The sequence below is a fragment of the Oncorhynchus nerka genome, linkage group LG8 (assembly GCF_034236695.1).
Source record: "Oncorhynchus nerka isolate Pitt River linkage group LG8, Oner_Uvic_2.0, whole genome shotgun sequence".
Classification (NCBI taxonomy): domain Eukaryota; kingdom Metazoa; phylum Chordata; class Actinopteri; order Salmoniformes; family Salmonidae; genus Oncorhynchus; species Oncorhynchus nerka.
The window spans coordinates 33927839-33953152 of record NC_088403.1 but is presented as its reverse complement, the minus strand read 5'-3'; the positions used below and the strand labels follow the sequence as shown (position 1 = coordinate 33953152).

The window sequence follows — 25314 nt, the reverse complement described above, 5'->3', positions numbered from 1 at the left end:
GAAAGGAGGAGAGATAAGTGCCTGTCAGACCTCATGCATATCATTCTACTTTCTCCCCCATTCTGTTTCCGTCTGGTATCAGTCTAATATAAAGTGATTCACTAGCACTCGACTCTCCTCCACAACACAAAAGCCCTGGACTGAACCAGGGGGGAAGGAAATGGGGGAGAGCTAAACACACGAGAGGACTGATGTTACTGGTCAGGATGGGATATATGCTGTGAGGAGTGTGTGTGTGTGTGAATATTGTGTGGAGACCGCGTGTCTGGGGAGAATAGAGTGTTTTTTTCGATGACTATTTAATAGCAAGGCTGTACACTTTCACTATTTCTCTCCTTGGGGAAGACGAAACACTACTTCTGAGTAGCTGCACCTTTTCTCCCACTTGAATTTAGACTGTCTACGCTACAACCATCTCATTCCCTACGATGCAGACAATGTCTGTGTGGAAGCTGGGTTCTCAACTGAAGTGGTATGATATCATTTTGTTAATATGGATTATTACAACACCACAAAACGGTGCTCGTCACTTCTGCTAAAAATATGAAAATATTTCTACCCCAAATTGACCCACACAGGGTGGTGTTAGCGGATTGCCTAACATATTTCAATCCGCACTGAGCCATGAAGACCATATGGTTTTCTTTTGTGAATCTGCTGGATTGTTGCATGACAGTAGCCTCTGAAATATTGTCAGGCAGTTACATTGTTCATTCCATATAAAAACAGACGCACACCGATTAGCCATTTTGAAAAGCCCTGAAAACCAACACCACTTCAGGATGAGAAAAACACACAATAACACCACCACTTTGTGTGTGTGTGTGTGTGTGTGTTAACGGCACAGCAAGTCAAAGCTGGCTAGTGTCCTCGCCCCTGGGCCGCATCACTGCCTCATCTGATTAGCACCCTCAGCCCTATGGTTCATAGAGGGAGAGAGGGAGTCAGGACGAGGGAGAGGGCAGAGCGAGGGAGGAAGAGACAGAGGGGCAAGAGGAGAGGAAGAGAGGGAGAAAGAGGGGAAGTAGAACAGAGGGAGGGATGAATAAATGGATGTAGGGAGAGAGAGAGGAAGGGATAAAGGGAGGCAGAGCAGATCAGAGCGAGGGAGGCAGAGGAGATGGATTGAATTCTCAGGACAAAATGGAACTATAGCCATTTGCATCTCATTAGCACGTCGATAAAAAGAGCTTTCAATAAAGATCAGACTAACTTGTCACTTTGAATGGCTGTGGTAATGGGGCAAGGATATATAGCCCCTAATGCACCTCAGCTATCCCCAGTGAACATGTATTCTGGATAGGAAGCAGAAAGAGAAGTGGTATTGACACACACACGCACACACATGCACACATGCACACACACACACGCGCGCGATTAAAGCTCATCAGCTCTAAGACTGGAGGGGTAAAGGATGAATCAGGTATTTCTCTCTAAGCATCAACATCACCATTATCAGCCGACAGAAAATGTCTATTGGTTTAATCATTATCGATTGCTTATTTAGACAATTTGGCCTCAATAGAAAACTAGTGCAAACGAAGAATCACAGTGCCGTGAGTGTACGAGTAGAGTACTGAGCAATATTAGAGCAGTGAGTGTATGAAATGCTCTGGTCACTGCAGAGCTACAGAAGGAAGAGCGCACAGTGGGAGAGCCGGACACACGCCTGGTCTTCAGATGTGCGTTAGGGTTCAGTGCACGCACACACACGCACACACACTGCACACACACACAACCACAGACAGACGGTGCTCGGCTCAGAGCACAGCCAGGGCAGAGGAAGTCCCTACAAAGAGGACAGTAGCCAGTGTATACACGCAGGCACCACACACACACACACACACACACACACACACACACAAGACCCAGATGGCATGTGCTACACAAACAAGCCAGTGGAGCATACCTTATTATCAACTCATCTAGCCAGCCTCTGACTACAATATCCCAACCTGTGATTTAGATTGAGCGCAAAAAGCAAGTGAAGCAACCATCCCAGGCTCACAACAATATGAGAACAGGCCCAGGAACCACCATGCTAACCATATAAACACTCAGTCATCCAGGGTCACAAGATATTTCATCCATACAAATCAAGCCTGGGCCCAGACACAGACGAGCAGAAGAACCAGTGGTAGAGACTGGAGAGAGATATACATTTTTGTAGGAATCAGTCGTAGCTGAATGACTTGTTCGATGGTTGGATGTTTGGCAGAAAAAGAAGAGGGGGAGATAGAGAAGTTGGGGAGAGACAGAGGAGGTTGAAAGATAGCATGGTTGTCAGAGTGGAAAGAGAGAAGGGCGGAGAGAGAGAGAATGATGGCCAGGATAGAAAGAGAGGAGGTTGAGAAGAGGAGGGGGAGAAAGAGAGGATGGTTGGAAGGGTAGAAAGAAGTTAGAGGATTGGACTAGTAACCCGAAAGGTTGCAAGATCGAATCCCCGAGCTGACAAGGTAAAAACCTGTCGTTCTGCCCCTGAACAAGGCACTGTTCCAAGGCCGTCATTGAAAAGAAGAATTTGTTCTTCACTGGCTTGCCTAGTTAAATAAAGGTATGAACATATATATACAAAAAAAGGTGGAAGACATAAGAAAGGGTCGGGTGAAGACATTAGTAATGTGAGAGGGGTGGTCAGGCGTGTGTCGCACAATAGTCTGGGTATCTTGCAGTGGTCTGGGTGAGCTGGATGGGATAGGGTAGGAATACGAGGACAGAGAGGAGGAGTCGGGTTAAAGAAGGATTTTTAAGCCTTGAGACATGGATCCTATGTGTGTGCAGTTCAGAGGGTGAACGGGCAAGACAAAATATTTAAGTGCCTTTCAATGAGGTATGGTAGGAGGTGCCAGGTGCACCGGTTTGTGTCAAAAACGGCAACAATGCTCGGTTTTTTTCACACTCAACTGTTTCCCGTGTGTATCGAGAATAATCCACAGCTCAAATGACATCCAGCCAACTTGACACGCCTGTGGGAAGCATTGGAGACAACATGGGCCATCATCCCTGTGGAACGCTCGACACCTTGTGGAGTCCATCCCCCGACAAATTGTGGCTGTTCTGAAGGCAACAGGCGGGGGTGCAACTCGATATTAGAAAGGTGCCCTTAATGTTTTGTACACTCAGTGTATGTTGACACCGGTTTTGTGCTGGAGATAATGAAAATGAGGTTGAAAAGTGTTGGAGTTGTCCTTTAAAGATTATGATTGGGGATATGGTTAGGGCCAACTTCAACCCAGAGCTGCATCTCCAGCACTCACTCCCATTGTGGGGCGATGAGAATTGTCTTTGTTCAGCCAAAGCGAATCTGGCCAGTAGGTAGAAAAACACAGATGAACCATCTGTAAAATAATGTATTTTGTGCAAGTTCACCATTACCATTCCACTTCGTGATTATCAGTAGCATTTCAGTTATAATTACCTCTAAATATTTGCCTAGTATATAAATTCAGAAATGTCAGATTGGAGAGGATTGTCACATTTTCATATTGACACAACTTAAGACAAAGGCTATCAGACTCAAAGTAAACGTGCAATTTCACTATTGTGCCACACTTCGTTACTGGTCTTCACTTTTATTTCGCTTTTAATTTATTTTTCGTGTTGTTTTTGATGTGTCCATTTCGTTTAATTTTTTTAACATTTTTTTTATTTATTTCACCTTTATTTAACCAGGTAGGCTAGTTGAGAACAAGTTCTCATTTACAACTGCAACCTGGCCAAGATAATGCAAAGCAGTGCAACACAAACTACAACACAGACATACACATGGAATAAACAAACATACAGTCAATAATACAATAGAAAACGTCTATATACAGTGTGTGTAAATGAGGTAGGATAACGGAGGTAAGGCAATAAATAGGCCATAGTGGCAAAATAATTACAATTTAGCAATTAAACACTGGAGTGATAGATGTGCAGAAGATGAATGTGCAAGTAGAGATACTGGGGTGCAAAGTAGCAAAATAAATAACAGTGTGGTGATGAGGTAGATAGGATGAGCTATTTACAGATGAGCTATGTACAGGTGCAGTGAGCTACTCTGACAGCTGGTACTTAAAGTTAGTGAGGGAGATATGAGTCTCCAGCTTCAGTGATTTTTTGCAATTCGCTCCAGTCATTGGCAGCAGAGAACTGGAAGGAAAGGCGACCAAAGGAGGAATTTTCTTTGGGGGTGACCAGTGAAATATACCTGCTGGAGCGCGTGCTACGGGTGGGTGCTGCTATGGTGACCAGTGAGCTGAGATTGACTGTAGGCGGGGCTTTACCTAGCAAAGACTTATAGATGACCTGGAGCCAGTGGATTTGGATACGAATATGAAGCGAGGTCCTGCCAACGAGAGCATACAGGTCGCAATGGTGGGTAGTATATTTTATTTTACCTTCATTTAACCAGGTAAGCTAGTTGAGAACAAGTTCTGATTTACAACTGTGACCTGGCCAAGATAAAGCAAAGCAGTGCGACAGAAACAACAACACAGAGTTACACATGGAATAAACAAGCGTACAGTCAATAACACAATAGAAAAAAAGAAAGTCCATATACAGTGTGTGCAAATGGCATAAGGAGGTAAGGCAATAAATAGGCCATAGTAGCAAAGTAATTACAATTTAGCAGATTAACACTGGAGTGATAGAGGAGGTTGATGAATACAGCTGCACAGTATTGTCTCTTATCGATGGCGGTTATGATATCGTTTAGGACCTTGATCGTGGCTGAGGCGCACCCATGACCAGCTCGGAAACCAGATTGCATAGCGGAGAAGGTACGGTGGGATTCGAAATGGTCGGTGATCTGTTTGTTAACCTGGCTTTTGAAGACCTTAGAGAGGCAGGGTAGGATAGATGTAGGTCTGTAGCGGTTTGGGTCAAGAGTGTCTCCCCCTTTGAAGAGGGGGATGACCGCGGCAGCTTTCCAATCTTTGGGGATCTCACACGATACGAAAGAGAGGTTGAAGAGGTTAGTAATAGGGGTTGCAACAATGTTGGAGGATAATTTTAGAAAGAGAGGGTCCGGATTGTCTAGCCCGGCTGATTTGTAGGGGTCCAGATTTCGCAGCTCTTTCAGAACATCAGCTATCTGAATTTGGGTGAAGGAGAAATGGGGGGGGGGCAAGTTGATGTGGGGGGTGCAGGGCTGTTGACCGGGATAGGGGTAGCCAGGTGGAAAGCATGACCAGTCGTAGAAAAATGCTTATTGAAATTCTCAATTATCGCAGATTTATCGCAGATTTACAGTGTTTCCTAGCCTCAGTGCAGTGGGCAGCTGTGAGGAGGTGCTCTTATTTTCCATGGACTTTACAGTGTCACAGAACTTTTTGGAGTTTGTGCTACATGATCCAAATTTCTGTTTGAAAAAGTTAGCCTTTACTTTCCTAATTGCCTGTGTATATTGGTTCCTAACTTCCCTGAAAAGTTGCATATCGCGGGGGCTATTCGATGCTAATGCAGTACGCCACGGGATGTTTTTGTGCTGGTCAAGGACAGTCAGGTCTGGAGTGAACCAGGGCCTACATCTGTTCCTGGTTCTACATTTTTTGAATGGGGCATGCTTATTTAAGATGGTGAGGAAAGCACTTTTGAAGAATAACCAGGCATCCTCTACTTATGAGGTCAATGTCCTTCCAGGATACCCGGGCCAGGTCGATTAGAAAGGCCTGCTCGCTGAAGTGTTTTAGGGAGCGTTTGACAGTGCTGAGGGGTGGTCGTTTGACCGCAGACCCGTTACGGACGCAGGCAATGAGGCAGTGATCGCTGAGATCCTGGTTGAAGACAGCAGAGATGTATTTGGAGGGCAGGTTGGTTAGGATGATATCTATGAGGGTGCCCATGTTTACGGATTTGGGGTTGTACCTGGTAGGTTCATTGTAATTGGTGTGAGATATGCCTCTATTGACTTTGTCTGTTGGCCTTTCTGCAAATAAAAAAAAAATCAAATAAAGTTCCTATTTCGACGCACAAATCCATTCACGTGAAGTCCGATGTTTTTTTCTCAAAATGTCCCAAAATATTAGCATAATATCACAAACCCTGCTGCTGTGGTAATTCGATGGCAGTGGCATATGTTCTTCAAAGAGAAGATGCCGTAATGAGATAAATAATGTAGCCTAAGCTACTGAAAAGAGGCCTTTTACTATATGAAATCATGACGGGAGCCTTTAATTCGTATTAAAGAGATGGAGTCCAGACATGCTACTTTAGGAATCTGAATGGGTATATAGGCCTATAGAGAGAATCAGCGAACTCACACACGCACACCCCCGTAAAAGGACCCGTCAATCAAAGCCGCCAGCGAATGTCAGACACAAGAGCAAATATTTATCCTTTCCTTAAAAGGGGCGAGAGATAGCTATGCGATTGTCCATTCCATACTATCATTAAAATATAAACAAATACACGCAACATGTCCATAGCCTATTTATCAGCGTTGATTTGTGTATAAATTAAGAAAAGATTCACTATCAAATTCTACCATGCCAGGTTTGAGAGGTTTGGCGCGTTGTCCATATGTACCTAAAGTTGGAAAGAGGAGAAGATCTAGACAGTTTAATAGAGAGACTAAGTTAGCAAAACAATTGCTTATAATCCGTAGTAAATACTCCCACTATTAGGTCACGTTTATCTACATGAAAATAAAGTTAATAAAATATAATGTAGGCCTATTTCAATAGTCGACTGTTATTTTATTTGCATGGCGGTCTCCATCCATAACCATTAGTTACACGGTTATTCATGTATGCCTATTTCAATTACATCAAAACACAATACTGGGAAAAGGCATTTTGAAGATGTCATGTTTACTCAGTAAACAGAGTATTAGTATGTATACCTAAATCTGTACTGTATTTGGGTCAAGCAGGATTGAGAGCGTGGTGTCCAGTTCCACAGCAGCCTATAACATTACATCACCCACTGTGCTGTCAGAGACGTTCCAGTACCCCCAGCTATCATAATCTGATACATCTGATTATAGGAGTGCCAACACTGTTTGTTTGTTTTAGCATTAAGCCATTCATCCCGTCAGAAAGGAGCGCGAGCCATGGCCCGTGAGCACAGTGGCACTAACACAACACAATTTTGCAACGTCTGCGTCCCAAATGACACCCTATTCCCTATATAGTCCACTACTTTTAGTAGGGCGCTATACAAGGGAATAGGGCACTATTTAGGACACATCCCAGAGCCACAAGCTCTGGAATAGATAATCATCCATTTACAACAGAGCAGTGGGAGGAGAAGTGAAGGACAACCATGTTTAATGGACTGAGAGAACGCTGTTGTTGTCTTCCATTAAGAATATGTCTGTGTCTGTGGTGTCTTCAGAGCTAGTCCACTGCAGAGCCAATACAATATGGGGACGGTGAAAAACAAAAGTGAAAATGAGTTGTGTCATCCAAACCAAAACCCCTCGTATGAATTCATGTCATTTTCTTGTCACACTAACATTCCCTCCCCCCTCCACTTCCCTGCCTGCCAGAAGATGTTACCAAGCGACTAAACGAGTCCATCCATGCTGCTGTGGTGTTCCATTTTTCCCCCAAGTGGAAAATGTGTTCCTCCTCAATAGCTAAGGTTGTGGAGAGGCCCTTTAAGCCTTAGGCATGCCAGAGTCAGCTATGCCATTTGCTTGGATTTAGACTAACCAATAACCGCCACCCTGGCTTCCATCCGGCCCATTGACAGCCCACTGACACCGGAACACACTCTGAGGTGTGGTGTGGACATGAGCCTTGGCCTAAAGTAGATCAGTTATGGGAATGGGATTCGAGACACATGGTCATCATGGACACACCAAGTACAGGCTCTCAGGTCACAGTGGACTATTGTTGAACAAAATCATATTCAACGAAGTATCAGAGAGAAACAGTGAAAGGGCTAAAGTAAACTACAGTACGGTTAAGCTGGTTTCCCAACAGTATAGCCCTCGGTATCGGGAGCTTGTGCACGTGGTTAAGCATTCCTCTGAGGCTAAGAGCTTCAGCTGTCTGAGTTATTTTGCCGCCCGATGCTGCCGGCGCATGCCGTTGGTGGATCATGCCGGATTATTCCAGGGGTCGGGGGAACTGTGCGAGAGAGCCACGGCGGAACCGCGAAGACCGCCATTGGCTCAGTATGAGAGTTCCTTCAGGAATGGAACTCAATTTGTCAAAGCCAGCCAAAGAGACAGGAGGCATAGCCAGTAGCCACAGAGTGGGTGGGGAGGGGAGAGGACAGGAGAACACAGCACAGCCAAGAGAGTGTGCATTCTCCAGCTACCTCACAACATAGTCATGATTAACTGCTACTCAGCTGTCATATGAGTTCATCTCTCAAGGCTCTGCTTTGAGTTGCGGTGAAACAGCTACTTCCCACATCTGCTGCTATTATCTTAATCTTGCCAATTACAGTCCAGCCACGGGCATATCACGCTTTAAACTAATACTGGGCTTCTCATTTAGTTCCATAAAGACTCTCAAGTTTGTAGCTCGTCCAGTCAAACAGAAATGAACGAGTTTTCAATTCTTGTACTTTACTTGCAGATTAAAATTGGAAGGAAAGAAAACAGTTATGCCTGAGTAGACCCACTTCCTCAGTTGGACGATTTAGATGCGGCAGCTATTGCTGCTCCTGTCGTGAGTCAAAGTGGTTAAGCTCTGCTAATTTATTCATGCTGACCGGGGTCCACACAGCCAGGCAAAATCAATAGAGGAAAGTAAAGTGAGGTTGAAAAAAAAAATGAAAAAGATCTGTGCCCCAGTTTCCAACCTGAATTTGGGTCAGCGGCAGCCATTTACACCCTCAAACTGCCTGTAATTAAACAAAACTAGTTAAAAGCTTTGTAGAAGGCTGAGGATGTGGAGGTGTTGGGGGAAATGGAATGGGAGGAAAAGGGGAGGTTGGTTGGTGTGATTAATTTCATCTTTGTTTTACTCCCTTCACAGTCCCCCAGTACGAGGTGTATAAGAGCGTATACCAAAAAAGAAATGTTTCCTAATTTGTGTATGTGAGTCGTTCCATCTTTACAGCTCCCTGGGGGCCATGGATGGGTTGATATAAAACCTTTAATGAGCTCCTCAGTGTTCCTCAAAGCCAAACAGGCACAACCCTCATGCCAACGCAGTGCCTGGCTAATTCGGCAGTCGATCCCATAATATGGATGATACAGGACTAATCTACAAGTCCATGCTAGGTAAAGCTACGCCTTATTTCAGTTCACTGGTCACGATGGCAACACCCACCCGTAGCATGCGCTCCAGCAGGTGTATCTCACTGATCATCCCTAAAGCCAACACCTCATTTGGCCGCCTTCCCTTCCAGTTCTCTGCTGCCTGTGACTGGAACGAATTGCAAAAATCGCTGAAGTTGGAGACTTTTATCTCCCTCACCAACTTTAAACATCTGCTATCTGAGCAGCTAACTGATCGCTGCAGCTGTACATAGTCCATCGGTGAATAGCCCACCCAATTTACCTACCTCATCCCCATACTGTTTTTATTTATTTACTTTTCTGCTCTTTTGCACACCAGTATCTCTACCTGCACATGACCATCTGATCATGTATCACTCCAGTGTTATTCTGCAAAATTGTAATTATTCGCCTACCTCCTCATGCCTTTTGCACACAATGTATATAGACTCTTTTTTTCTTTTTTTCTACTGTGTTATTGACTTGTTTATTGTTTACTCCATGTGTAACTCTGTGTTGTTGTCTGTTCACACTGCTATGCTTTATCGTGGCCAGGTTGCAGTTGTAAATGATAACTTGTTCTCAACTAGCCTACCTGGTTAAATAAAGGTGAAATCAAAAATAAATAAGCTGCAAAATGTATCCACATAGGACAAGGCCTTGATGATCAACTGACAGGAGTGGTTAACTTACTTTCTGTCTCTCTGTATTCACACACTCAAATATGTGCAACACATCACAAGCCTCTCATCCACAGATCCAGCTGGGGATGAAACCCAACACTGGGCTACAGATGGCTCAGACCCCCCCCCCCTCTGTAATCCTCTCAGTCTTGCAGGTAGGATCCGGCCTGGCAGGGTGACAGGCTGCTGTGTGGCCTATTGTCAGAGCTGTGCTACACTGACTGGGCTTGGGATGGGGGATCCATTCAGGGGAAGCCTCTGCACTTCTCTGCTGCTGTCCTGTTGATAGGGTAGGCCTATTTCTTGGTGGCACTGGTGGTGTGAGTGGAGGGATGCAGTAGCCTTCACACTGCATTAGGGCCAACATCAAAGAGGATCATGGCGCGACTCCAGGTCAAAACCAACCAGGAGAGATTTAAACACCACCGCAGGTGCTGATGAGGATGTCTGGAGTGGAGTGGGGACATTCCTTAGGTAAATTGATGAATAAATAAAAGAATGGCCTGGATTCCGATTCATATCAATCTAATCATCAAGCTATTATCCTGGCCTTTGGCTTCAGTATTAACCAGAAAGATTCATACGGTTTATTACTGTATCTTCTGGAGAGGGTTCATAGAATTGAATAGGGACAAAACATAATGACACTGTTACCATGTAAATACCAGGTAATACCATGTACTCTCCCAGTGCGTGGGAGAGAAAATATCTGTAGAGTTCTAAAGGTACTCACCTTCGCCCCGGGGGCTCCCGAGTGGCACAGCAGTCTAAGACACTGCATCTCAGTGCTAGAGGTGTCACTACAGAACCTGGTTCGATTCCAGGCTGTATCACAACTGGCCGTGATTGGGAGTCCCATTGCGTGGCGCACAATGGGCCCAGCGTCGTCCGGGTTAGGGTTTGGCCGGGGTAGGCCATCATTGTAAATAAGAATTTGTTCTTCACTGACTTGCCTAGTCAAATAAAGGTTAAATAAAGGTTAAATAAAACCATGATTGTCTGAGATAATGAGTGGGCTGGACATGCCTAGAGAGGAGTTTGGATTGGTCTGGCATACAGAAGGCTTCTGTCTATTTGAGCTGGTCAGTCTGTGTTGGAAATCCTGTTGAACACTACTTTTTTTAAAGTATCGTGTAATGGAGCTGCATAAGGTTTGCTCTCCACTTTCTGGAGGATCAAATTTTGAAATCAGTGGAATTAAAGTATGATATCTAAAGAGATGGAGAAAACACCTGTCTCTGGATTACATCTTCACACTAAGGGCAACCGTGGCATGGAATCCCTGACATCATGCATGATGATGTATACAGGTAAGATAGCTAGCTACATTTTCAGATATTAAACATTTCTAATTTTGACAGAAAGTGGTTTCATTTCAAGCTAAAGTGTACTGTTAACTAGCTAGCTAACGTTAGCTGGCTGGCTCCCTAGCTGACATTATCATTCGTATCCCAGAGCTGTTTGCTTTGTTAGTGAGAGCCTAATGTTAGCTAGCTAACATTGAACCTGGTTGGTTAGCTCGCGGTATATTCATGCAGCGTAGTAACGACATGATTTGGCACTATGTTCATTGTTGTTTAACGAGCTAACATTAGCTGGCTGGCTCGTTAGCTAACGTTATGTGACGTGTGTGATCTTACGCGTTGTTTACCTAGCTATGTTCATTGTTTACCTAGCTAGCTAGCTACAGTACATATCTTAAGCTAAAGTGTACAACACCCATTGAATAAGGCTGGTATCAGTAAACGTCTGCAAAAAAAGTCTGGTTATGCCAGCATTCTGGTTATGCTGTTTTCATGTTATCCATACGTCAAGTGTGCGCTCTGAACGCTCCGAGAGCAAATTGAGATGGGTGGGGCTAAAGCTTAAGAGGGTGAGAACGATGCTGAATGGGTGTAGACAAAGAAGAGCTCTTCACTAAAATACCAAAACATTTAAAGGCCATTTTCTCAAAAGTGAGTTTACAAGTTTATCAACTTTCAAAGCAGAATTACTTCCACATTGTTCCTCAAACATGCAGTTGATGATATACCATTTTGTAGCTCTGAGTCTCTACTTTATCAAATGTAAAAAACACAATTTCAAATGATGCTACGTAAGACCAAATCCAGGTGGTGAGTCACATTTTATTGACTTATTCAAGATGACAAAATTGCTAGATGAAAATACACATTTTGGCATCTGCCATCAAATGGAGAATTGTATTCAGACTATAAAGTATGAATGCTCGCTGATTATCCAAGCCAATGCTGTTTTTGGCGTAGGTTCAAGCATGGGAACCAACCATATTCTCATTCTCTCCAAACCTCCTATGCCCTATCCACTGACACACAGAAAGGTGGCTGTATAGAGGCTAAGTGTTCTCCAGTGTTGTGCATACAGTATCTCTTCCCTCTCCTGCTGCATTGACTATAGCCCCAGGTCTCCATCTGTCATCACATGAACACTTTGCATTAACGTCCCACACAAAAGCTCTCACAGCGGGACTGCCACAGTCCTTTCCAGCCCACTCGCCCACACAAAGGGTATACATTACGCAGACTTTTTGCTGAACTGCACTTCGCCGCAGACACTTAGAACTAAATGTTCACCCCTGAGGGGAAGTGAAGGAGTCAAATAAAGGGACCAGGTGGAGATGAAATGGAATGAGAGAGAGGAAAGGGGTCGTGGGGTTAAGGGCTTGTGGGCAAAGCGGGCCACTTCACTAGCAGCCGTCCCACTGCAGTTGGTTTAAGTGGCCCATCGGTCGGGAAGTGAAGTGTAAAGAGACACCAGCCCTAGGAATGACTCCAGTCTGAGGTTCGTTTGAACTGGACTGTAACCTGTCCAGATATGCAATATCATAACAGGCCGGACTGTGGCAGCTTCTTCTTGGTGTAGTTACCTTGTGAAAAAAAGTGTACTGTGCATATCATCATATGATATGATATGCACAGTACAGAGATGTGATCTAGACTACACCCTCACTCCACGTACTGTATAAACTTGAACTGCCAGACCAGAGGCAACTCAGTACAGTATTTACTAATACTGGAGGCCAGACAGGGATGTCAGTCTGGGTCAGCCACTGCTGAATAAGTTACTTCTTACTCAATAAGTTACTTCTTACTCATAAAAGAAAATATTCAGCAAACAACTTCAATCCACTCTTGCTTTGAAATTAATAGGTCATGGTTGAGTAACACAAAGACTGTTAAATGACAAGGATACAAAAGCTGCCTAATGAATAAATCGAAGGAATCCTCACAGCCAGTAAAAAGGCCAGGAAACAAAGGGGCATCCCAGAATGCTTTGCAATGCCAACCTTTGGTGTTGATGCTGAAAGAATGCAAAAAAGGCCCCATTCAATCAATGATGAGAAGGAGGAGGAAGAGAAGACACAGCGTCCCCAGACAAACAACTTGAGAGAGAAGCGGGTTATTATTATTCAGGAAAAGCCTAACAGAATTCTGGTTTCCGCCTTAATGGTTTAAAGGCTTTCTGTTTAGTTGGATAAACATGCAGACAGAAAAAAGCTCCAAAAGACAGGTTAAGTAGGAGACTAAGTGGAGTGGGTAACAGTCGGCGGTATAGTCAACTCAATAAATTAAACACAGCCTCTTTTAGGCAAAACCTCTACCACCCAGTGACAATATCAATACTTTTCAGGATGGTAAAACGTTTTCAGTTTAAACTTAAATGACTAAAACCAGACAAAGTATTTAGAAAAGATAAAAGATAAAGCAATAGATTTTTTTTAATGAGATCATCTTTGAGAACTTAACAATCCCCAAAATAAAAACTAGGCAGTCGGAGAGAATCTGAAATTCCCAAAATGGCATGGAACACCCATTGAGGATTGGAGGAACCTGGCGCCGACGGAGATGGCATCTGACTACCTCTTACGAAACTTTGCGGTATTTCATTTTTTTACGTATTTTTTTTTTTACATTATTAGCTCAGGAAATGTTTTGTGTCATTTACATACAGCTCGGAAGAACTATTGGATATCAGAGCGGCGGTAACTTACCAGAACTAACATCATTACGACCAGGAATACGACTTCCCCGGAGCAGATCCTTTGTTCGCTCTCCCCAGGGATAATAAACTGATTCCAGAGGCCGACCTAAAACATCGCCGGTGGAGGAGAGGCACTCAGAGCGGCCTGCTGGTTTGACTTAGGAGGCGTGCACACCACCCATCGCTTCCGAGTATATTACTTGCTGATGTTCAGTCTTTCGATAACAAAGTTGATGAGCTCAGGGCAAGGTTTTCTTTCCAGAAAGACATCAGGGCCTGTAACATACTTTGTTTCACGGAAACATGTCTCTCTGTCTATTCTGTCTAAATCCATCCAGCCAGAAGGATTCTCAGTTCATCGCACAGACAGGAATAAATATCTCTTCCGGGAAGCAGAAGGACAGAGGTGTGTGTTTCATGATTAACGACTCATTGATTAACGACTCATTGCAAATTTGAGGACTAGGCTGCCGAAGTTCTATCAACATATTGACTGTACTCGCGTGGGTAAAACACTCGACCACAGCTAACAAACCGTCATGCTTACAAGGCCCTCCGCCGCCCTCTTTTCGGGGCAAATCTGACCATGACTCCTTTTTGCTCTTCCCTTCATATAGGCAGAAACTCAAACAGGAAGTACCCGTGCTAAGGACTATTCAACGATGGGCTGACCAATCGCAATCCACACTTAAGGATTGTTTTGATCACATGGACTGGGATATGTTCTGGGTATCTTGCGAAAATAATTTGGATTAATACACTGAAACGTTGTTTTTCATAAAGTGTATAGATGTCGGACTCACTGTGAATATTAAAACCTACCCTATCCAGAAACAGTGGATAGATGGTATCATTCGTATGAAACTGAAAGTGCGAACCACCACATTTAACCATGGCAAGGTGACTGGGAATATGGCAGAATACACTGTTATTCTATTCTGGTCTCTTCGAAGCCAACTGGGAACATTGAACATGTCACGCCCTGACCTTAGAGATCATTTTCATTCTCTATTTGGTTAAGTCATGGTGTGACTAGGGTGGGCAATCTATGTTTTCTATTTCTTTGTTGGCCTGGTATGGTTCCCAATCAGAGGCAGATGTCTATCATTGTCTCTCATTGGGGATCATATTTAGGCAGCCTTTTCCCCCCTATGTTTTGTGGGATCTTGTTTTTGTGTAGCTGCCTGTGAGCAGCCCAGAACGTCACGTTTCGTTTCATTCTGTATTGTTTTTTGTGAGTTGCATATTTATTAAACATGTGGAACTCAAAGTACGCTGCGCCTTGATCCGATCCTTCCATCAACGAGTGTGACAGAACAACCTATGTAGATTGTTAAGTACAATGTGTGTAGCCTACTCAACCAGCGCACCAGGATAAAATGATTTTCAATTGGTCTAAATACCCACTCAGCTTTTCGCTGGGTGAAAAACAGCCATGGACCAACAGTGAATTACAATAAAACCCCTTTGAATGTCAAACTAACATGAAGTTAAACTGGCTTGTCTGTGGATGTCCAAGACAGGATATAAAGGACCTGAGGGAGGATGTGCGTGTGGTTTGTGGTTGTGTGTGTGTGTTGAGCCAGACCCTGAACCAGGCAGGGCAAGGAAACAGATCACACACACACACACACACACACACACACACACACTAGAGGTCGACCGATTAATCGGAATGGGCGATTAATTAGGGCCGATTTCAAGTTTTCATAACAATCGGAAATCTGTATTTTTGGGCGCCGATTTTTAAAATAAAAAAACATATATTTTATTTGTACACCTTTATTTAATCTTTATTTAACTTGGCAAGTCAGTTAAGAACACATTCTTAATTTCAATAATGGCCTAGAAACGGTGGGTTAACTGCCTCGTTCAGGGGCAGAACGACAGATTTTCACCTTGTCGGCTCGGGGATCCAATCTTGCATCCTTACAGTTAACTAGTCCAACGCGACCTGCCTCTCTCTCGTTGCACTCCACAAGGAGACTGCCTGTTACGCAAATGCAGTAAGCCAAGGTAAGTTGCTAGCTAGCATTAAACGTATCTTATAAAAAACAATCAATCATAATCACTAGTTAACTACACATGGCTGATGATATTACTAGATATTATCTAGTGTGTCCTGCGTTGCATATAATCTGACTGAGCATACAAGCATACAAGTATCTAAGTATCTGACTGAGCGGTGGAAGGCAGAAGCAGGCGCGTAAACATTGATTCAAACAGCACTCTCGTGCGTTTTGCCAGCAGCTCTTCGTTGTGCTTCAAGCATTGCGCTGTTTATGACTTCAAGCCTATCAACTCCCGAGATGAGGCTGGTGTAACCGAAGTGAAATGGCTGGCTAGTTAGCGCACGCTACTCGCTCTGAGCCTTGGGGTGGTTGGTTCCCTTGCTCTGCATGGGTAACGCTGCTTCGATCTGGTGGCTGTTGTCGTTGTGTTGCTGTGAAGCTATACTGTTACACTGGCAATACTAAAATGACTATAAGAACATCCAATAGTCAACGGTTAATTAAATACAAATGGTATAGAGGGAAAACACGCTCCAGCAGGTATATCTCACTGGTCACCCCCAAAGCCAATTCGTCCTTTGGTCGTCTTTCCTTCCAGTTCTCTGCAGCCCATGACTGGAACGAATTGCAAAAATCTCTGAAGCTAGAGACTCACATCTCCCTCACTAGCTTTAAGCACCAGCTGTCAGAGCAGCTTACAGATCACTGCAACTGTACATAGCCCATCTGTAAACAGCCCATCTATCTACCTACCTCATCCCCATACTGGTATTTATATATTTTGCTCCTTTGCACCCCAGTATCTCTACCTGCACATTCATCTTCTGCCGATCTACCATTCCAGTGTTTAATTGCTATATTGTAATTACTTCGCCACCATGGCCTATTTATTTCCTTACCTCATTTGCACTCACTGTATATAGACTTTTTGTTTTCTTTTGTTCTACTGTATTATTGACTGTATGTTTAGTTTATTCCATGTGTAACTCTGTGTTGTTGTATGTGTCGATTTGCTACGCTTTATCTTGGCCAGGTCGCAGTTGCAAATGAGACTCTTGTTCTCAACTAGCCTACCTGGTTAAATAAAGGTGAAATAAAAAATAAATAAAACAAATTTAAAAAATAGTCCTATAATTTCTATAATAACTACAACCTAAAACTTACCTGGGAATATTGAAGACTCATGTTAAAAGGAACCACCAGCTTTCATATGTTTTCATGTTCTGAGCAAGGAACTGAAACGCTTTCTTACATAGCACATATTGCACTTTTACTTTCTTCTCCAACACTTTGTTTTTGCATTATTTAAACCAAATTGAACATGTTTCATTATTTACTTGAGCCTAAATTGATTTTATTGATGTATTATATTAAGTTAAAATAAGTGTTCATTCAGTATTGTTGTAATTGTCATTATCACAAATACATAAAAAAATAAAAAAATAAAAAACACGGCCGATTAATCGGTATCGGCTTTTCTGGTCCTCCAATAATCGGTATCGGCATTGAAAAATCATATTCAGTCGACGTCTAACACACACACACACTGACAGGTAAGATGATGGTTACAGCAGCCAAGGTCAAACCATCATCTGCCCAGCCGCATCGAGCTGATTCATGTGGTGTGTGTGTGTGCATGCAAGTGACGTGAACGGAAAACTAACACAGTATATTGTGTGTTGTGTGAATTGATCTAATGGAATGGAAATCTAACACCTCACTAGCAGCTCAGGTAGTATCAAGTCAAACACTGGCAGCCAAGTATATTTATTCATACTGTACGTGCGACAGGGAGAGTGAAGAGTTTTAAATCAGCAGGGTAAAATAATAGTTGTGATGCTTAGAGAGACAGAGAGAGACATCATTATCACTCACATGAAAGAGTGATGAGAGCTGGGCAAGCAGAACAGCCTAGAGTACAATCATACCATGACGATGGATCATACTTTCTGCTTTTCCGAGCCAGAGCAGCATTCAGACATCACCCTTCAACAACACAGACAAAACAGGAGCCAAGGACATGGAGAGCCAGGGAAACATTAAAGCCATCTGGCCTGATACATTGTACTTTACCAACACAAAACACAACCCAGAAAGAGATAGTTTGTGCGTCGCAAATGGTATCCTAGGGGACCCATAGGGTTCTGGTCAAAAGTAGTGCACTACATAGGGAATAGGGTGTCAGTTAATTGGTCAAAAGTAGTGCACTACATAGGGAATAGGGTGTCAGTTAATTGGGACACAGACAGAGACAGTGTTCTATACACTTTGATTACAACCAACTGTGGTGGTAGTGATCTCTATCTCTTTCATGTAGATGAACACCTAAATTAATTTTGGCCAGGCACCAGCTCAGTGGTGGGGTTCTGTACTCAACGGAAGCCTTTGTGTGTCTTGTGATAGCAGCAGCAACATGCTCCATGCCCAGATATGATCATCCATATTAATTTGGGGAGCCGAATGGGGAGACAGGGACATACTGTAGGTAAATGCATAGAGGAAGAGGTAGACACGACACAGAGAGCCAGTGAGGTTTTACTACTTTAGCATCCTCAGTCGCTCTGTCTGTTTCTCTGCCCTAGAGAGACCACAACAACATTACGGAAGTGTCTGGGGAGGAGGAAGAATGGACAAACAGAAGGAGTGAAAGAGACAAAAGAGAGGGAGCGAAATAGACAAATGGGAGGAGAGCAGATTAAAAAAAAGACAGATGGAAAGACGGATATGGAGAGCGGTGGGTAAAGAGAGAAAATAACAAAGAGAGAGAGAGACAGAGAGAACCACCCGACAGACAGATCAACAGACAGAGAGAGAAAGAGAAAAGAGAGATAGGCAGAATGAAAGAGAGAGAGAGAGTAGGAGAGAAAGAGAGAGAGAGTAGGAGAGGGAGAGAGAGAGAGAGAGAGAGAGAGCGAGAGTAGGAGAGAGAGAGAGTAGGAGAGGGAGAGAGAGTAGGAGATAGAGAGAGAGAGTAGGAGAGGGAGAGAGTAGGAGAGGGAGAGAGAGAGTAGAGAGAGAGAGAGAGAGAGTAGGAGAGAGAGAGAGAGAGAGTAAGAGAGAGAGAGAGAGAGAGGGAGAGAGATTGAGATAAGAAGATATGGGGGAGAGTAACCTCCAATCTCTGCAAACAGCCCACTCCCTGCCCACTCCTGACACTGACATGTTATCTGCCTGCCAAGAGGAGAGAGCCTTCTCGATGGCCTCGAACACAACCAGGACCATCACTGCATAGAAAGGCCTGGTTCAACCTTCGTACGACCAACCACAACAACCCATTTTATTAGGCATTCATAATGTATTAACACCTCTAACACAAGCATCACCACACATAAAAGCCTGGTTCAACCACAACGCAACCACAACAATGACAATTCATTATAAAGCATTAATAATGCATGAATAACATACCTCTTATTGTTCCTTTTAATAACTGAGGACAAGAGGTTGTCAGATGGTGACTGGTGTGTTGTGCGGGTCACAGAGTCTCAATGGCTGCTGCGACCCAAATGGTACCATATTCCCTTTATAGTGCACATAGCGCTTTAGTCAACAGTATTGCACTTTAAAGGGAATAAGGTGCCATTTTGAGACACAAGCAGAGCCCATGATCAATACAGCAAGACTGAGATTACACAGCCATTGGACACTATATAACTCAACACCCCTGGAAATCAATTTCTTAGGGAATCTGTTCTTTTTTTCCCCTTTTAAAAATGAGCATGTGCACTAAAAACTCTAAACGCATCAATAGTTCCTTTCACACATCAATCCCAATGATTGTCGTCTGTGAATATAGCATTCGTTTCTGACAACGCTGGTGACAGCCTGTCATCCCCCCCACCTCCGCTGTCGCAGTGTTGATGAGCACGACCTGGGAATTCATAATAGAACACGCCCCATTAACCTCTTACTGGGTTCACAGATTGGTATCAGGGAAACCACGGTGACCATACAGTAGATAGACCTCTGGAATAGGACGGCTACTTCCTTACAATGTACCTAAAGTAGGATTTATATCAGTATGGTTTAAATATAGGGTCCAGTTCAATAAGTAGTCCCTGTAGGCCTGAAAGGAATACATGAAACCACTCAGAGGGGAAGCAGAACAATGAATAGGCTAATATCACCCCTTTTTAAAACCCTGGCTTTTAAATATATCTATTTCACAGCAACGTCCTTTAAATATATCTATTTCACAGTAGTGTCATTTTAATGTACAATAAGTAGTACATTAATAGGACATACATGCATGTACTATGTACAGTATGTAGCTATAGTGATGCCCTCTCAGTCCAGTTGTTAGGCTGCGTCGCCACAGGGGGTGAAAAGGTCAACATGCTGATTTTGTAAGAAATAAGACCCGGAAAGTAGCATTGTTTTTTTCTGTGTGTTTTTATATAATAAATGGAATAGAGTGACGTTTCTTGTATTTTCAACTGAAAGTACATAGAGCTGCAGTAATGGGATAGCACAAACAGGCTAAAAGCAGCATCTTTCAATCCAGTCTAGTATTCACCAACCATGTTAAATCGATAAAGTGTTGTGCATGATTGTCATTGTAAATAAACACAAAGATATTTTGTTGGAGCGGAGGAATAAAATATACATGGCTAGTTGCCCCTGTCTACCTATAACACCAGCTAGGCTAACATGTCAGAGGTTTAGCTCCCTCTTTCCCTCCCTTTCCCCATCCCTCTCCCTTCCTTCTCCCCCCTCTCTCGCTATCTCTCTCTCTGATCCCACTGTGCCTGTCTAATTCACCAGGGAGTTCCAATATTGACTAGGGCAACTCCCTCCAGCGATCATCATCCCTAAATGATTGCCTGTGTTGGCCCGGCCGCGGCTAGTAGATGAAGCCTAATGGATGAAGACAGCAGAGGGGAGCGGATGAAGAAGCAATTACAAGCTGGGGTGGCGTTGTGGGGCCACGCCTCCCTGTGCCCCGGGGCGGTGTTCATTAAGGAGGCAGGGGGGGTGTAATATAATGAAGGAATGGGACCACAGGCCCCGTTCCCCCTGCCAAACAACCTGCTAATCCCACGGGGGTAGGGGGTGTTGGGTAGGGTGGGTACGTCCAACAATAAGGCCTCCTGACACACGCCGCCAGGCAGGGCCCGCCACCCACCCCTCGGCCCAGTAACATCCCCCCCAGAGGGGGGCAGGCGACAGCAGCCAGGGGAGAAGGACAGCCCCAGGCCTGACACAGACCCCCACTACATAGCAGGCCTCAAACTCCTCCACTCTACTACATGCATTGCACAAGGGCCAGGGCCATTCAAGGGCAGCTCTTCACTACCCAACCGCTCCATTCTGTTATTCTATCATTCGCTTGAGGGTGTTTATATGTTGAGAATTATTTATGTGTTTCCATAGGCTGCTGTGGGTAAACATTGAGATTACAAAAGTAAACACCAGGCTGTGGTTATATGCTAAATATAAAGTATTTTGTTTGAATGCTCGCTGGAAAATTATATTCAATACACACACTCACACGATCTAACGCAGCTCATTAAATTATGATGAGCAATGACACGCTTGATTGGCTGCAATATCAGTCTTAACAAGGAGAGAAAGGCCCCTTCTCTTCCTGTTAATCATCATTTAAGACCATGTGCAGCAAATACAATCTCCCGAAACAGAGGCAATGTTCTCTCTCCAAGGCTGTGAAGCTACATTGTTAGCCGTTGTGTGTTTAACTGATGATGGATAATCCACTGAAAATTCCAGGATTCCAGTGTTCAAAAGGAACCAGATGCAGTGGATTTTTCCAAAGGTGGGAATTCCAGTGAAAATCCCACATTCAGTTCTACTATTCCATTCGTCTACCATCCTTTCTCAATGTACACATTTTTATTCAAATTCCCACCTCATGTTTAACTGAAATACATTCCAACCCTCTTTGCTATGAAAATCTCTCCTCTTGGCAGAATGCAACGCCACCGTAGACTCAATGTCCATTAGGAATCCAATTTTACAGCACCCCTGCTTATGGTTACAAACCTGTAGTCACTTAAATGGTGTACTAATAGGAGTCTTAATGCTGCACTGTCTTCCTCTGCTGGACTCCATTCATATTTCATCAATGGTAGATAGATAGAGGGCGCTCCTCCTCCTTGGCTCTCCTCCCATGCATAAGGCAAATCAACATCAAAGCCCAATACCCCCCAATTAAAAGCTGGAATTCTAAATTTCACTCTGTGGCGAGAGATCAAATGGTTCGCACCAAGGATCCAAGAACCTCAACCCATTTTGGGAAGCCAGCCCTGGTTTAAAAGGGGGTTAAAATGTTCACTGACAGGACCTCAAGGATATCACATTTGCAGTGCATACTATATCAATCATATTCAAATACAGCCGGCTACTATATCAATGCCACTGGAACATCAAAGACATAATGGACATCCATACATCTTAAAGACTAAAGACCCCGGGGGTGAAACGGTTAAAACCAGGGTTTTGAAGACAGCTGTTTCACTGAAACATGAATATTCTCAAATAACATTATGTGTTGAGCCTCAGTGAGTGATCGTGATCAATGATGATCACAGAGGGTAATTAGCTGGTTGGGCGTCATATAGCTGTAGAATAGCAATGTGTTCCGCGCGCCGGGATCCTTTTAAATCCTACAAATGAATGTCTGCAATTCTATTATTTATTTCTTTTGCTCATTCAAAACCAATGAACCAAAACCATGGTGACGAGGACTTTAAAGACGCAGGAAAACATACTGAAAGGCCTAAATGTATGTTTACCTCAACTCATCATCTGTTTCAGTAAAAGGTACACACAGTAAAAACCTCTTCAATGGAAGGAGCACCCTGTGTACCAATAGGCAGGAGGAATTTATAAACAAGGGAGCGGAGTCTTGATGATGAAAACACATGGTCTTCTCTGAACTCCGCAGATTTCTCCACTTAACCTACATAGCAGCCCAAAGCATCCACACAAACAACCAACGATCAACTACAGTACTTCTATATAGGGCTATGTCTTCACATCCATCAAACATCTCTCTACATCATTAACATATATCCAAATGTCATTTTCTGTATGCTGCTTTTGCACTCTTTGTCCATTTTCAAACAATGTGTGCACAAGCTTAACCTGAGTTAAAAAAACATGGACAAATCACTACATTTACTCAACCTTGTGTTGTTGCTTCTTGGTCCACTTAAAGACAACAAGCGGGCTTATGACCAGAGTTGCACAAGAAGGAAACAGTCTTTCTTCTCCAGAATCACCACCGTCATAGGGAGGAAGTCCCCTACTACCCAACCACAGGCTCTAAATCTGAGCTAATTAAAAGAGTCTTATTGAAAATAGGATCAAGGCTGCTTAATCCACTTAAAGCCTCACTTGCAATTTAAGACAATGAAGGCATTTAAGCACTGAGAATACATTGAATGTTATACAACCCTCCTCCCACCTGTCTCCATGGACTGAACTTAGAAAGAGGTTGAAATTGTTGAAATGAGGCAATGCATCGAACCGCAAGCGCCGGGTTCTAACTTGAGTCTTTAAATTATACAGTACCAAAGGCTTCTTAGCTCAGTTGTGACAGGGAGGGAAGAAAAACATGCACACACCCGGGGAAAAAAAAGAGCAGGGCCAGTTAGTGACCAAAAAACTATTGTAACAGATACAGGGCAGAGGCCAGTTTCTGGTTCAGTGAATCACTGTGTTCCAATGATTTCAGGTCAAGACAAGGTAGGCCTTCAGGCACCTAGAGGTGTGACTGATAGGCCCACATAACACAATATGGCAATATTTCAGCAAATGGTGAGATTTCAAGCAGTTAGGGGATGGATAAAGCATCCCAAACATGCACTCCTTACAACCAATAAATATGCTTTGCAACACTGTTTTTGGTCAATAAGGGAATGCATCTCAATAGGATGTTTTGACAGAATGTGGGCGCACAGTGAATATCCCCCACTTCGATTTGATATTATAGCACTATTTTTTAAATCCCATAGCATATATTTCACTCGCATTGTGTTTGCTTCACTTCAACGTTTTATCTGTGGTGATGACACCCATGCCGCTCAGAACAATGCACACTAGGAGGTCAGCTTCACTCCCTATTTTCACTGAGAGAGACTAGATAAACAAGGTTGAAGGTTCAGTGGAATTTCCGAATACCAAAAACACAAACAATGTTCCATCCGAACGTTTTTTTGTGTTTTAAAAAAATGTATCGACACTTTATTTAATTTTCAATGAGGAGTAAACACAATACACGCATATAAAGTGCTAAATAAATGCTTTGCACAGAGTATCGTATTTTGTTTGCTTCCATTCATTTATCAGACACAATGTAACAACAACCAACAAAGCGATTAAGCGGGCACAGAGTGCAAAGAGATGCACTGATCACCGAGGTTCCATTGCCCCGAGTCATGCGTGGTGCGTTCATTTTTATAGCTGTAAAACCATAATGTATTCATAGCCTATAGCCTACAAATGCATGGAAAGAGCAAAGACTCGTGAAATGAGTGGAAGTGGTGGTGCCTATGAAATAAGCACGCGTTAGTAACCGTTAGTAAACTACGAGATAAAAGACAAGTGGTCGTTGTTATGTTGATAGTGTGTAACAAAATGAAACAGCAGCATATTCCCTATTAGATTGAAACTAATTACATTTTTTTGGTGTAAACGAGAGCGCCGCATTTTTAAAGCATATAACCAATAAACTAAAACATATAACCAATAAACTTACCGACGCCGTATTTCTCGTGTTCTGTAGGTATCCACATATTTACGATTGGTACATTAAAGTAATTTGTGAGAACAGCAGCTCAATGCAGATATTTCGTGCTGTATAACGCATTCTAGGCTATTGAATTCCTTTCCTCCGCTCTGAAGTCATTGTTCAGATTGCAGGAGAGAGAGCGGCTACTGTATCTTCATAGTGGATTGAGAGGAGAAGGAGCTTTGCATTGTGGGGTTTGTAGTAAAACCGAATGACGTAAACAAACTGAGAGAAAAAAAAGGACTCAGAGTCCCACAAAGCCATAATGAATACATGGATGAAATAGAGTACCACAGTATGAGTCATAATACCCATAAAACCTAGCAGTAAAACAGGGAAATGTTTCCAATTGTTTTTCCACCATTCATTTTTCCCATAGTGGATTTTAGGGTGCGCTCGTAAATTCCCTCTGGAGCACTCTTGTCAGAGTGTGCCAGAGCGCAGAATAACAAAAAAGCGTAATTCAATTGTAGCCAGCAGCACAGTTACAGTCACCAACGCTCTGGATAACATGAAAACAGCCTAACCAGCTCTTCTAGGGCGAGAAAATGGTCAGAGTGAGGTGTTCTGCCATTTATGTCTGGAAGTAGCTAGCAAGCTAGCCAACTTTAGCCAGTTAGCTTGGGTGTTTGACTGCCATTGTGAGGTCAGAACAGTAGGATCAGCGAAATGCTCTGAATTTACGAACGGACAATCTGACAA

At 43.4% G+C, this 25314-nt stretch overlaps 1 protein-coding gene across 3 annotated transcripts in view; it reads right to left on the bottom strand.

Moving 5' to 3' along the window:
• LOC115133827 (dedicator of cytokinesis protein 4-like) overlaps positions 1-24758 on the bottom strand; it is a 147553-nt gene extending 122795 nt beyond the window's left edge. For all 3 annotated transcript variants that reach the window (XM_065021717.1, XM_065021718.1, XM_065021719.1), the window contains exon 1: positions 24580-24758. In XM_065021717.1, the coding sequence (XP_064877789.1) occupies positions 24580-24616 (37 nt within the window). In that variant the 5' untranslated portion in view covers positions 24617-24758. The remainder of the gene's footprint in view (positions 1-24579) is intronic.
• Positions 24759-25314: the final 556 nt, after the last annotated feature.